We start from the raw sequence: 16,190 nt of genomic DNA on the forward strand, positions 1-16,190 counted from the left end.
CTCATCGTACTCGAAGCATGTGATCGCTCAAAAGGCGTTATAATGACGTTGGTTTATTTGCTTTACAGACTTTGAAAAAGTTTGTATAATTGTATGGGAAACAAACAAGAATTTACAACTTGTAAATATATGAAAAGGTTCATTGTAATTGAAACATAATTACTTCTAAACAATTTGTGAAGGACTAGGTCAAAACTCTTATATAAAGTATTCAGGTCCACAAAAAAGATCCGTTATTAGTTGTTTGAAAACATAGAAAAGATGTGAAAACATCAGAACCAACTGGCATGAATTCCATCTAAGTCCATTGATAGGTCTTGGAATATTAGCAAATGCTACTTTTTACATAGTCATCTACATCCAGTTTGATAATGATTAGATCGCTTGCTACTGTACAACAGCCACTTTTCGAGTTTTCGTGGTCTTGATGACTATGCACTAGAAACGCGGTGGGAGCGCGGTATAAACGCAAAAGAAACGTCACGAGAGCGCGATGAACTCAGCAACAACTCTTTTGGGTCAGCCAAATAAAAAAACAACTTGTTCAAACGCTGTGGATGCGCAGTGAGAGCGCGATAGACACGCAGTGAGATCCCAAATGACTCCATGAGGTCTCCGTGCAAGCGCAATTGACTTATCACTGCGTCTACACTGCAATTAGCTGCGTTCCTTGAGCGCGCCGAAGGAGCTCTCGTGGCGCTGTTTGAGATCTTACGGCGCAGTCACGGCGACCTCACAACGCTTCTATACGGCGTGTTTATCAGAACGCAGAGCCACGGCGCGTAATTTGTGCATGTTCAAAGTGCACGCCGTCGCATGGCGTTCTTAAATGTTCAAGGCGACCCCACAGCGACGGACGAAGATGCCGTTGCGTTGTTGCGGCGCTATAGGAGACTCTACTGCAGTACTGCGTTTACCTTGGCGTTTTACATTATTTAAGGACGCAGCGTGATCGCCGTGAGGACGCAGCTCCAGTGTGACATGGGTTTTAGGACTTCGATTGTCACGTGACTATATTTTGTAAATCCGAAAGATTTGAACGTGTACAATTAAAACAACATGACATACAAATTTTGGAGTTAAACACATTTTTAAGAAAAATTAAAATGCTGCAATATATTAAGAAAACAAACTAAGTCCTTTTAAGCATTGCGCGCGTTATGATAATTTGTTTGCACACACCGTTGCAGTTATATGACCACATCTTTCAAAAAATAATGATTCAATGCTTATATTTACGTTTTTAAACATTTATATTTCCTTCCCGCAAAAATAGTGCACAGCGTTTTAAATTCTAATAGCACAATTTTATTTTTCTTTCTGTAATTTAATGAATTTACTTTTGGTATTTAAGAAATTAATCAATTGAATTCATTTAACCGTCAAAATATAGTTACATCAATGAAATATTATAATCAGCGTAAGTATAATATCAGGTCGTGATCCGGTTTGAAGCGCGAGAAGAGTCAGTTCATGTTCTTCGAGAAATACTGAAAGAATACTGAGTGTATTCATACACCCCAGATTTTGTGATTGGGTCTTCTGTGTTATGCGTAAATATCACACAAATCAACTAAGCATTTAATAGAGGAAAAGTAAGTGAATGAAAATATACTCATTTGAACCCGGTATAAGCGGGTCAGTGGTATGGTGTCATTTTCCATGTGCTGAGAAGTTAGAGAAACTGTTTTGTCGATATAAACAACTGTCGAGGCAATTAAATGTTGTGACGCACTGTTATAAAACGTTAAGGTCAGGGTGATTTGAGAGCCTTATGATAGGGATTAGTAGGTCCGCCAGGATGTTAGCATTGTGTAAAAAAAACCTGACTTACTCTAGGAATGTTGTCGTCAAACTAGAGTTGATTTGACGTCGTTTTGTAATAGTATATCATAATGTCATGAAGTGTCGTTGTTAGGTGGTCGTAAATTAAACGTCAAAAATACGTTAATACAACAAGGACGTCATGAACTTTTTTTTAACCCTCAACTCGGTCATCAACTTTAAAAAAGTGCACGTCAATACGTGGACTTGAGGCCGAGTACTCGGTATATTGACTTGAGAAAAGTTGGTGACGGCGGGACCGGAAGTTCAAGTGACGTCACAGACGACTGCCATTAATGGATATCTTTCAACGTCCTATAGATGTTGTGTGCGTCTGTGACGCCATCTTATCATTGCCTAAATTGGGGACAGTACAATTTAGATGTGGTCAATTTTGATTTCAATCTCATTGGTTCTTTTACTCAGAGAATATTTTTGATCCAACAATTAATGAACTTTTCTAAACTTTAATGGCAGTACATTTGTTGAAAAGACAAGAGACCCCCCCCCCACACACACACACACACACACCTACATTACTAAATAAACTATATAAATTAGTCTGAAGAGGAAGTTGTTAATTCTTTTAACAATATAAGAGGCCTCTGATGGGGAAGTCAAGGAGCCATATCTAATTTATTTGACATCACAGCAACAATTGAGCTAGCTGCACCCTCTGTCGTTCATTCAGAAAGAACGTGGTATCACTTTCTGAATCATTGTAGTATAAAGCAGGGCTTGTACACTTTACAGTGACTAGTCATTATGTTTAGTAGGTGTGATTTCACTCCAAGTGCACACATTATATAAGTATTCTTTCCACAGTAGATTAGACGGAAGAGGTCCAAGACGGGATTAAAATGAAAATACTTCGGCGCCCAACGTTGGAACAACATTGACGTTGTTCTTAACCTTTGGGCTCGAGACACATTGTCGGTTTCTCTCTGGGTCAGTGCTTTATAGCCCCACGCGACAGAGCCCGGGCATTTACTGGGCTGCCCTTCCAGCGGCCTCCCGACACAAAACCCTTCTGTGTTCACGTAAGAAGATGCGCCTAAAACAGCAGTATCCCAGTTTCTTGTTCCTGGGTTTTCATTTAACAAGAGTGGGCAGCAATGGAGAGGACTGTTTTATTTAGACTGTCCCTTATTTTAGTGGTTTTTCATTGGATACCCCATTCGATACTTTTTTTAATATTTGTTTGTGACTGCTTCGGTGGTAAGTAACGCATTATTTACTATTTAAGGACAAATAATGAGGTCAGTGACTTTAAAGCCTTACTGACAAACATACGGGCAATGGCACACAGCATGGTAGTTATTGGACACGCCTTAAACTTAAAGAATAATTGTATATCATTAGTATTTCAAACACATGTGTTTATGAGTCATAAACCTACATGCATTCTGTCGATATCGGGACAATTTGAGCACAATATGGACTCTATAATATTGAGGTCATTATCAATATGCTGTGTGTATTGCAGTCGTAGATTCAAATTCTATCGCTATTTTGTCACCCCTTTCTATGATAATTCATTCATTCAAGAAGATAATTTCATCAATTTATTTATGAACTTTTTTTTTCATTTCCGTCAGCCTATCCAACTAATAAGACACTGTTATTGCCTAACGGTGGGTCAGCCGAGGTTCCCATTCGTCCCCCAGAGGGCTTGGAGGAAGGGCCGATATCCCAGGATGTCGCATTAGGGTGGAACCTCACCGAGGGGGTCATCACTGACACGTGAGTCCATTTAATTGTGGCCCTTTAGCTATTGTATGTTACTATTGGATTGCATTGTTGGATTATTCTGCTTCATGCTAGCCAAAAGTTAGATTTTTTCTCTCAATTGTTTAAATACTTCACAAGCTGTAGAGAAAGAGTACAGTTTATGATATCTTGATTGATATATGTTTTTAAATGAAAATGGGCACTGCAAGAAAAAAGAGACAAACAAAAAGGACAATGGCCGTTTCACTACATTAAAAAAGGAGATAAGGAAATCTCTTTTGTAAGGGCGTCTTTTCCTCATTCTTCATATCTAAGAACTTTTTATCTGGAAATAAAGATATGTGCATGGTTATACGGAACTAAGGATCTGATTTCTATAGGACTTCCTTATAAATAAATTAATGCCGTAAACTATACAATATTATTCTAGTCCCTAGCATAAACTTCTTAGAATGTCATTTAAAACTGTAAGATAACCCTAACTTAAATTTTGCTCTAAAATCAAAGGTAAATCTCTACTCAGAAGCAAGTTGCTTATCTTTCTAATACAGCGTAACATGTATAAAATAAAAGACGTATAACAAATAATGATGGTATTTGTCTCAAATTTAAATATTAACAATAGATACCAAACTTTGCAGTCTTGACGAATGATTGTCCTGTACACATAAGTTTTAGTGATTTTTTGAGTACTTTTATGGTTCACTAGTTGTTGAGAATTAATACGTGAGTTATAAATAATAAGATATACAGTATAAACATCAGAATTAATACCAAAATATCTCTATTTATTGTGTAATATGTGAACTCATTTAGCCTCTAGGTCAATATTATATAATTTCTTATTTAGGTTTGTATATCAAAATTGAAGTAGATATGTTTGATCTTAATATGGAATAATAATTCATTGTGTTATTTATTTCCGATTCTCAAACAGTATAGAAGATTATATTTTCGTGGAATTTGGATGATTATTAAATCGATAGTCGTTCTTCTGTGGATACGCCCAAAGCTATTTAGATTATTTGTCATTCGAATAATAATTATTGCGATGTACCGGCTATATATTTAACTCCATATTCGTCTGTTACATTGATGAGGTCATAAATTTTTATTTGCTACTCTCTTTAGAGAAATGATTAAAACTATTTTTACATGTCCACTTCTCTAAAAAGAATTCCCAATTACATGTGTATATTTAGTCATTGAGTCATTGTATTTTGAAAGATTTTGGTCTCCTGAAGGCATGCAACGTTGTGTGCTTGTACAGTGCTCTAGCGCGTTATGATAATTTGTTTGCTCACATTGTTCCAGTTATGAAACAACATCTTTGAAAAAAATATTTATCGTTTATATCAATGTTTTTTACTTTATTCCTTTTCCACAATTCTGATTTTTTTTTAAATTCCACGCCTTATTCTACGAGCAATGCGCAATTAGCGAAAGAGCCATATTGGAACATCCGAATCACGCTGACAGAAATAATGCACAACGCTTTAAATTTTAAATTAACAGTTTAAGTTTTTATTCTGTTATTCGATGAATATAACCCTTGGTAAAATGATTTATTAATAAATTGAATTTGTTTAACAGCCAACAAATATTACATCAATGAAATGTTTATCAGTGAAGGTATAATGATAGGTTGTGATCCGGTTTGAATTGCTGAAATTGTATTAATCCGCGCCAGATTTTGATCATTCGATCTTCTGTGTTATCACTCAAATCAATAAATGCAATTTAATAGTTGAAAGAAAGTGAATGTAGATATACTGTCTTAAAGGATAAATGTCAATTTTTTCTTCCTGTGTCTCACAGTACATATTGTTACACAATGATATTGAAATACAAGATTAATTTTAGCTTTTGCGTAAGTTGAAACAAGTTTTACTAAATCCATTGATGGTCTCATTAATTTTATTTTCATTGTAATTAGAAAGAAGTGTTTAATAAATAATTATGAATAAGGTCTGCCTGGCGCTACTTCTATTCCATCATTTTTTTTTACTATCTCCGCAATGGAAGATTTCTAGTAGGTAACTCCGATATTATACTTCATTTTATGTGATACTTTATTATTTTGATGTATATAGTTTAAATAAGAGAAGTATTCTATTAATGAATTCATTTCTAAGCATTCTATTTCATTTTGCATGACATACATTAAGGAACATCCAAAATATTTTGACTCCAAAAACAGCCTGGTAATATACCCTGAGTTTTTGGCATAAACAGGTGAAGATGCAAATAAATAATGAATAAACTTTTACGGTTGTCTAAAACTAGAAACATCTCGCGTGTCCTTGAATCCAGCAAGTAATCAGAAATTAGAAAATCAAAATAGAACTCATTTTCAGTGGAATGGGCTTAATATTTGAAATAACTCATCAGTATTTCGGAAGAATTATTATCTCGCAGGATTTTTTCATCAGCAACATTTTGAAAGTCAATATTGAAACATGAAAACAACATTTTAAGTTTGCTAGGCTAAAGAAAATGTTACAGCATTGACAAATGCCGATATCATTAAACTATGCTAAACTATGCTAAAAGGCTTAAATTTACAATAGTTTCGCAATTCTTGAAAATGACCCTTTCAAAAACAATTGTAAAATTAATAAGAGACCATTTTACCGACTTTAATCTGAATATGATTTATGAACTCTAATTTCCATTGGTTGCAATTTCAAATACTGGTCCGTTGCTAAATGTTTTCATTTTCATTGTCAATCTTCAATTGATTTAGGTTAACATACATCAAGATTGAGTAACAATACCTCGTCATTACTTTCCCTTATTTTCTTAACTTCCATAATCTCTAAAAAAAAAAAAAACACACACACACATATGTACATTACATAATGTACTCTTGTATCAGATGTATCTATTGTTGTATTTAACATTTTCACAAGAAATTCATTTTTTTTTTACATTAAAAAAATGTATCTAGACGAGTCAGAAACTCTTTGAAGTTGGAGAAGTTTGTGTTAGTACGTATATATACACCCCCTTACACTCCGGTATTTTATATATATGTGTTTCCTCTCCGAAATTAAACCTTGTTGAGACTGAATATCATGTCATAAATTTCATGTCAGTGTGTTCATGTATATACTTGTACAGTCGATCGATCGATCGAGAGAGAGAGAGAGAGAGACAGAGAGACAGAGAGAGAGAGAGAGAGAGAGAGACAGACAGACAGACAGACAGACAGAAAGTGTAAGGACAGTTGCCTAATTCACGTGGTCTGGTTAATTTCAGGGAGATTCCTGGGAGTTTACCAACCAGCCACAAAACCCACGCGGCACCTATCAGGGAGCGATCAGCAAAGGGTAAAGACCTTTACGTCGTTCAAGAAACTGCAAGTAATAATTTCACTGTTTACTATCCCCGAAATTTATCATATGTGTTGTGTCAAATAACAGGAAATCAATTTTATTCTATGTTCGCAGATGAGTCCTGCCAATTGCTTAAGGAAATCCAAAATAATTCTACGAAAGGATCCTCGACCATATATCTTGGTGTAATGTCGAGTGACGGTGAGTCACAAACTATTCTTTCTTTGTAACGAACGCTCTATTTGATTGAATTAAATTACTTATCAATGTATATACCTCTTTCATTGAGAGGATAGATAATGAACAAAAGGTCTAATTTTATCTCTCATAAATATGTTACAATAAGAACTACTCGCTATCAAAAAGGTAGTTTACAACTGTACTGCAATCTGAATTCGTAGTATGAAACAAAAAAAATGTTGAAGCGAGTGTTCGAATCATGCTGTGATATTTTTGTCGTTAACGTTTTTGTTAACTTTCAATTTGGTTGCCAAAATCAGTACCATTGTAAGATGAAAGCGAAGCACTTTGCGCTGAATACTTTAGTGTATTTTTTTTTATACTTTCATTATAAGTTCTCTTCAAGTGGGGGTAATGTAAAAACGGGAAACATTAGATAATTCAAAAATACTTCCATACTTTTTACTTTACAAAATGTGTTTGTAACTTTCTTCAGGAGTTCTCTTTATTAAAGATGTGAAAAATGTGTTTACAAATAACACATTTATCTAGGAATTACCATAACATTATTCTTTGGATAGTACTACACCTTTGAAACCAAGAGAAGGAGAACTTCCCTCTAATTACGATATGTTACAGAATCATTTTAACAAGAGCTTGGACTTTGGGTACTTTTGTCAAACAGCAATGATCGAGACGTAGGCCTGTCTATTTCATTGCTAGCTCTCTTAAAGATTTGTCTGGCTTTTAAGCTAAGACGACGCAATCGGTGCTTATTTTGCTTGAAACCGCGTCATTTTTAACTTGTTTTGACGCAAGAATTAGTTAGCTACGTCCAACTGAAAGTTCAAGGTCTTGTTAAAATGGTTCTAAGATGTAAATATATGGTTATAAGATTAACATGTCTGCTCAGTTTTACCGATTGAATCCGGACGACTTTTTCTTACAGAGTTGATCGTCATCCAGAGTTACCCTAGCAACGCTTTACTGAGATATCTCTGTGGTATGTAAGTTCGCCTGAATTAAAAAAAAAATTGGTGAAAGATGAAATAAATTTTATGTGTCATCTATCAAGAAGCTGATTTGTTGAATAAAATATTTGTTTGTCCATAGTCTGAACATTGTTAATACAGTTTCCGTTGTAACAGTTTATCTAAAGGGAAAATATCTTGAATATTCTCATTTTGATTCAATAAAAAATGAGATGAATTCGTTAGATTGTTATTGATCTAACCTGTGATAAAACATAAAATGAACTTTTTTTAGAATTAAAATCTCGGGCTGTTATTATTTAAATGAATATGGATGCTAGCTAGTATATTTTTTTGAATATTTATTCATACAGTAACGCCTTCGAAAGAAAATGAAAACAAAGCTAGTTTAAAAAATTTGAATCAAAATAATAGTATTAGTTTGGGTGCGTTTTTTATTGAATAAAAATGACAAATTAGATTCTTGATATTTAAACAAATATTTAAAGAAATGAGAAAAATATTCAAGAAAGGGTGTTTAGAAAATATGAATATTTTTATACCATATCCCTTTTTGTATAATGTGTGAATATAACAATTTGTAAATCATTGCTAAAAGACGCAACAATGTTTTTAGTATTATTACTTAAATAAATGGTTGGTGCCAACATGACAAGTGAGTGAATTCGTTTCATTCTGTTTAAGAGGACGAAAAGTTATCTCCCATTACCGCAAATTTCACAACCGCCATGAGTGTGTGTTCACTTCTGAATATCACAAAGCTTAGCGGCAACTTCATAAACATGGATATAAAGGAACCAACCTGGATAAATTATGAAAGTCTTGACAGATCAGGTAAAAATATTTATATTCAGTGTACATTTCCCCTTATGTTTGCATTGGACATCTGCGACGTTCAATTAACTGTGAATACACTTTGCCTTTTCACGGCGCATGAGCACAAATTTAAACCTCATCATGCGTTTTGAATTTAATATATTCGTTAATATTTACATTCCAAATATTTTTTGCATGTAAAGTGTATGAAAAGCTACTGCAGTTATAAGACTGTAACTCACACTGGGTACTCAAAGGTTAGAATGACTAGTTTCATTATGACGTCACAAACGTTGAACGCTGTAAAATGCAACGTCACAAGCTAAAATCAAAGTTCACGCTTGTGGCTGTTACAGTGGCTCTTCCATTAATTTGAACTTACCCTTAGGATAAAACAGAAATTTTGACGTTTAAATCACATATGCAGACAACGCAAGAAGTTTAAAAAAATGTAAAATTTAAGCATTGAATCATTATTTTTTGAAAGATATTTAAGTCTACCCAAGTTATACTCGTATAACCTGGGTTGGGGCAATTTACGCTTTATAATCCGCAAAGCGGATTATAAAAAAGCGTAAATTGCTCCAACCCAGGTTATACGAGTATAACTTGGGTAGATATTGAGTTCATTCCTTATAATTTAATTTTCTGGAATTTGCTGTACAAATTGAGTCCGTTTTACTTTTAAAAATGATATAAATCTGTTCAAAATTCAAACGTAACGTCAAGTGAATGAGTACGTTGGTGCATTGTGACGTGTCTTGTGACGTGCAAACCAGGTTATACAAATTTAACTAAATTTTTCTATCCAATCAAATGCCGCGTTACAACCAGAATTAAATTATAGTCTCATAACTGCAGCGGTGTGTGCATACAAATTTTAAAAACGCGCTAGCGCGCGTTACTCAATTTGTATGCACATACCGCTACCGTTATGAGACTATATCTTTCAAAAAATAATGATTCAATGCTTAAATAAAAACAATTCTTGACAAAGTTTCTGGCACTATATTTTTAGTCGCGGAAGCAATCTAAATAGTATGTTATTATGGATGTCTCATGTATGTGTTTCATATCCTTGACCAAGAGCGTATATTTAATAAAATGCTTTCTTTGGTGATTCATTCGGGATATGAAGGTAGCGCGTTAGCGGGTTATGTAAAATTTTTCCGCAATGATTGCAACCTTCATATGAATGGCTGATCTACTTCAGGATAGTTTTGGGGTTGGGTTTTTTTTTTCAACACATAACACATAATAATTTTAGAGAAAATAATCCGACCTGGTGAGCTTGAGATCTGAGAACACTTACACAAAGACTCCAGGGAGCATAACTGTAATACGTATTTATTATTGTGCTCCGAAAATATATATCCGCCTATATAAAAATATATCTTGGTTCTTTGCATCAAGTTGGCAAACACAGTGTGAAATTACACTGTAATTGTTATTGTCAAATTTGAATAATTTGTCTTGTCAACTTTGAGACAAGAGATGATAACTTTGTTTTGCAGAGATACTTTGGAAGGAGATGAATTTAGAGACAGGGCTCTGTTTGAAGTATACTGGCACCAAAGAGACCTATGAGACAGGTGCGCCTTTTGAATTATCTCTCCTGTAACGTGTGTGTTAGTCCTAAAGTAAGTTAGCTGACACTAGTAGCCATATCAGTTTATGGCCTTTTACCAGAACTTAATTCAAATATATTTTATATATACGTATTTATGTATTTTCAAACTCATCGCAGTATTTAGGTCTTCCCATGCACAAGGGTTGATCATAACCTACATGGTGTCGCTCAGATTGAATGAGAGAAACAACAGAAGTCCCCTTTGATATCAAAGATCTTGCGCCATTGATGCTTGAGCATTAAAAACCTATCACGAAAGAAGGTGACATCCCCGTCTTCCACTAACTCTTTCATATTAGGTATAACAGCATCATCATATCCAAAATAGCTGCCACGCAGAAGCTACGAATGGGATACATGTATGAGACCAAGATCAAGTTAATGAAAGGAGTATATAGGTTTATAAAATTTGAGATAAGAATTCTTCTAATGACGCTTAATAACAAAACCAAGCTCTTAATTAAAGAAAATTCAAAACAAATGGAACTAGGTATGTTTATTTTACTTTTAAATTCAGTTTAATTTTAAGCCACGGTTCGCTGCTTCAGCTGCCGCATCTCTCGGGGGAATAAGACAGTCACGTTAAAGTGGAGCAAGAGTGCGACTGTACCTAGCTGTTTTCTAGGTTTCACTCAATTGCTTCTTTTTCGTTGTCTTAATTTCGATGGATAGAATTGTACATTATCATAATATTTTTAAGGTAGTTTATCTTTAATAATTACACCTTTGATATGAAGACCCAGAAAACATCAACATAAAAGAGTTTATTACCAGAGTGCAGCTACAAGGGAGCCAGAAGTTCATCCATTTTTGCTTTTGTCCAAAATAAGGATGAAAACAAGTTGTCGAAAGCCATGCTGTTAAAGACATCAACTTATTCATCAGTTGTTTAGTTTATAGGTTTGGATGAGCTGACCGAGGTTAATTTCATTCTTAAACAGTGGACAACATTTAGATCGCTCGCACCAAACTTATTTAAGCATCCCAGTTCTTCATATAATTCCCGAGCATGTATCTCAATCAGGTTGACAGAATTTAAAAATGGTCTTTGTATGAGCCCCACTTGCACATATATTTTGAATTGTGTTATGTCCTGAGGAGAATTATATAGTGTTCCAGCAATTTAAAAAAATGTTCTGTAACTTTCTTTTTTTATTTTTTTTTTTTGGTATCTGGATGAGGCTTTGAACCTTTTTCATAAATCTTGCATTCAAGGATCATGAACACGATAAGAGCTAAGAAATTAAAATTATTAATATTGCCTTTACATATCTAATGTTAAGGCTGCTTCCATGTGATATGTTTATAACGTACTCAGTTCTTTAAATAAGACTTACACTATATTTACTGCTTATTTGTGTCAAAAGCGAACTAACAAGGAAAAATAACTGCTTGAAAAAACTATTACTAGTACATGTATATTTAACAATGGTCAATAAAAGCATGACACGAACATTGTTTATATTTTAAAAAATGGTGATCTCTGCACCTTTAAAATAACTCGGAATCTAACATTCAAAGTTTGGCAGACCATTTAAAAATACCTTTTTGAAACATTATCCTACCTCTGATTTTTTAGAGGTCCCTGTTTGCTATGCTCCTATTTTGCCTATTTCCTTTGAAATTTTGATTGTGAACACTGTTCGTTCACCACATTTCAATTGTAAACAGTAATGGGTAAAAGCTTTATCCCTACTATTCTGCATTAATTACAGATACTTCTCTCCATACGACATTAAGAGTTCTCAGTTACGACAACTACGACATCGAGATTCGAACCTGCTGTAACGATGACGTCATCAATACTTCCACAGTTTCCATACCAACCACACCAACAGGTAAACACTCGCAATTCCTCTTCACACTCAGATTATTTTTCATTTGGATAATAAAATTCAGTTTTTCAAAATCAACGGTAAGCTAAAGATGATTCTGTTTATGAATATACTAAACAGTCATTGTCGGAATTCACGGGTTGAAAGCAGTGTAACGGATAGAAAACCCGTGGGTTCCGACGATGATAAACAGTTAATCTTTCTATTTTTAGAGAAGACGACAACCGCTAACGAAGCAATCACAGTGTTAATAATATTCATTGCCACCATCTTTGGAGTGCTCTGTTTCACTTTCCTCTTATGTAAAGTTTGCTGCACACCTAAAAGGTTTGTTTTTAAAATCATGTTTTTCTTAAAAGTCTACATTGATTTTTAAAAGCATTAACTTGAGCCTGTTTCCCCTTTAGACGACCTTCTTACAAGGTAGAATATGCCGACCCGAGTGACGTCATAATATCCAGTAGTGGCGCGGAATATTCCACGCCCTATGACACGTGTCAGTCCAAAAATAGAATTGTTAAAGTAACCGGTGCTAACAAGAACGCTGGTGGCAAAAGACGAAAAATCTCCAAGAAATCATTTAGTTTTAGATTTGGCTCTTCCCGATTAAAAGGAAGAAAGCGTGAGAATGATTCAGGATTTAGTGACCTTGTGGAGAGCGAGGCCAGTAGAGTGTCGGGGCGGGAGGATCAATTAGAGGCGAAGGAAACACAATACATGGAGATTCCACTCGTTAATATACACGCGCCAGCGTCCAAATCACTAAGCAATCCCTCCTACACTTATGTTGAGGGAAAGACGACAGGACAGCTAGATAAAAATAAGAAAGAAACGAGTGTTCGATTCACTATTCCGATAAGTGAACCCAGAGAAAATCAAATCTCTACGAAAAATCCGAGTTTAGAGTCTAACAATCAAGAGAACCCGTATGAATGTTTGTCAGATAATGATAAAAATTATTCCACTTGTAATATCTCACCGCTTGAGAAAAACAAAGAAAATCCATACGCTTTACCCGACTGTGATACCAGCCAAGCGAATGCCAAAAAATCACCAGAAGCAGATAAACCACATGATAGTCCTTACGCAGAAATAAACCACGAGACTTTGGAAAGACCCATTCCCTCCGTGACAAAAGAAGAAAGGCTCTACATGTGATTTCAGTTCGTCGGAGCATAATGGTTTTGCACAGAACTATTTATTTTTAAGGGTAATTAATTTTGAGACTTAAACTACTATAGCCTGTCTTAAGTTATTATTTCCGTCATATTTGGGCGATTTTTAATAAAAATACAGATACCTGTGGAAGAAGTGCAATTAATATCGATGAAAAGGAAAAATATCCAAAATATATCCAAGATATATTCACTAAATATTAAAAATTCACATAAACGAATACAGATTTTTACATTTAAATGGAAATGTTGACATCTTTTCTCTATTTGGAAGTCACTCGGAACATCTCGCACAATTTTTAAACGCTTTCATGTCAGTTAGAATGCAAAATCATCGCAGACTTTTTATTGTTAGCTTTGTTTTGAAACACGATAAGCCAGAGGGGGTTTTTCAAAGGAGAATTCATTTATATGTTTAATACTGTTGAATAATTTAATACTGGTTATAACACGGCATTTGATTGGATAGAATTTAGTTAAATTTGTATAACCTGGTTTGCAAACCACAATATATGTCACAATGCACCAACGTCAAAAACGTACAAATCCGCTTTGCGTTATGTTTGAATTTTGAACAGATTGATATCATGATTTTTTATATCTTTGCAATTACTTTCCCAAGGACGTTAATTCGATGACCAGATACTTAAATAATACCTGCGAACAATAAAGAAGATTGGTGGATAAGGCGTGTAAAATGCCCATACACGGTCAGACAAGCTAATGAAAAATTAAAATATCAATAAATTAAAAATCGTTAGAAATTGCGCTTTTGCAAACTTGTATTATAATATTATTGAATGGATTTAACGGGGAAAAAATAAATTCAAACTTTGTTTTTTACGACTGAATCGAATACCATTGGGCATTTGCGCTATCTTATCCCCCTGTCTTCTTTGGTGGTTTCACAATTGTTCTATTGAAACCATTTGTCAGGTTTTGTCGACGAGATTTTCCATTTATTTCAAACTTAGAATTTTTTTCCTTTCTAGTTGTTATGGTAATATACATCACAGGGCATCACTATAGACTTAAACCATTATGAGGACTGGATGGCTGTGACCATTTAAAGACTTTATTAATCTCCTTATAAGAAGAGCTTTGCATAATGATCTAAGAAATTATTTAAATTTGAAATCTAAAATATTTTGAATATTCTTTCGTAAATAATATCATATGGCGTCTGGGTCCAAAATTGGAAATAAACTATTATTATTATATCATTATATGGCCAAGATAATGGTGTCTAAAAGTTCAAAGTAGATCTGACCGGGAATTTGTTGATCATCCAGCCTCCTTAATTTATCAGACCGGTATCTACAAGACTTGACTAAAAACAGTTGTCAGAATTACATATGTATTATATATGAACAGATTTATTAGATTGCTTACATATTATAATTCGTTACGTCCATGATAAGCATTGAGCCTGATTTATACATGAAACTGTTTGTTTTTACATGTCATTTCAACGTTATAATGAATCCCTGTGGAAGCACTGGAGAGATTGGTATCTTGTTTTCATTCCATGTTGTGTTGTTAATAGTGCTTTCGTGGATGTAAAGGCATTGATAAATATAAGAAAATCCAATTCATTTGTAGATTTCTTTTACATTATCAACCTAATTGTATGAATAAAGACTGAAACTATTTCTGTTTGTTTGAAAAAGGAATTAATTTATGAGTGAGTATCTGGAAATATGCACAAAGCATAGGCGTCGGAACCGGGGGGCTGGGGGGGGGGGGGGGGGGGGGGGGGGCTTTTTGCAAAGTTATACCTAACCATTAGAAACATAGCATGATAGAGGGTTCAGCCCCCTCACTTTTTCTCGCAGGAAAGATTATTGTTCCTAAATTTACCTTGAAAGATTGAGAAGTTGGATTCAGATGAGAAGTTGGATTCAGAAGCATACTAGCCCCCCCCCCCCCCCCCCCCCTCCCCCGGATTAGGAATTTCATGATTTTGGAAGAAAAAAAATTTTGGTAAGTAAGTTTTTTTGAAAAAAAAAATTCAGCTTGAAAATAGCAGCTCATATTGCTTTAAGGTGGAATAACACATCGTCACAAACACCCCTGCGAATGTTATTGTCATTTAAATTTTAGACCACGTGATTTTATTTGACCCTTTCAGTTTCGGAGTAAAAATCATGCCTCGTGTTTATAGTCTATTTCATAGAATCTAAGTATTTGTAGTCAAATATAAATCTAGAGGTTTATTGATTCTAAACTTTATCTTCATTAATAAATGGTGGATAAAATGTGTTCTAGAAATAAATGCGACAATACAAAAAATAGTTCTGTCTGCTTTTGCAACAATTAACATGCTTGTAGAGATCCCCCCTGATGATTAATTTTCGATCCGCGCCTGACCTAGTAATAGCATCAATAGTACAACAGACTATACTATTTTATGCAGAATGTTCCTTGAAAATGGCTCGATATACTAAGTTTTTATACAGAACAGAAACCCATTATTTCTCTAAAAACATGGTATTGCACACCACAAGCATCAAACATGGCTATGATTTTATTAAGCAACCTAATGTTTATACTTTCAACCACTTTACACGTGGTTGAACACGAACGATAACTCTGTTCTGAATATTAGCGTTTAATATAAATAACCGCTAGATGGTGAAATAAGACATACATCTTGAAAGGTTTTCATG

The 16,190-nt window shown here is 34.4% G+C and overlaps 1 protein-coding gene across 1 annotated transcript in view; it reads left to right on the forward strand.

The window, feature by feature from the left end:
- LOC128166431 (uncharacterized) overlaps positions 1-15,173 on the forward strand; it is a 45,546-nt gene extending 30,373 nt beyond the window's left edge. Inside the window, exons 15-19 of the mRNA XM_052831600.1 lie at positions 3,423-3,567; positions 6,817-6,887; positions 7,987-8,076; positions 12,559-12,673; positions 12,754-15,173. Of these exons, the coding sequence (XP_052687560.1) occupies positions 3,423-3,567; positions 6,817-6,887; positions 7,987-8,076; positions 12,559-12,673; positions 12,754-13,504 (1,172 nt within the window). The 3' untranslated portion in view covers positions 13,505-15,173. The remainder of the gene's footprint in view (positions 1-3,422; positions 3,568-6,816; positions 6,888-7,986; positions 8,077-12,558; positions 12,674-12,753) is intronic.
- The last annotated feature ends 1,017 nt before the right edge of the window (positions 15,174-16,190 follow it).

This window comes from Crassostrea angulata, chromosome 1 (assembly GCF_025612915.1).
Source record: "Crassostrea angulata isolate pt1a10 chromosome 1, ASM2561291v2, whole genome shotgun sequence".
Classification (NCBI taxonomy): domain Eukaryota; kingdom Metazoa; phylum Mollusca; class Bivalvia; order Ostreida; family Ostreidae; genus Magallana; species Magallana angulata.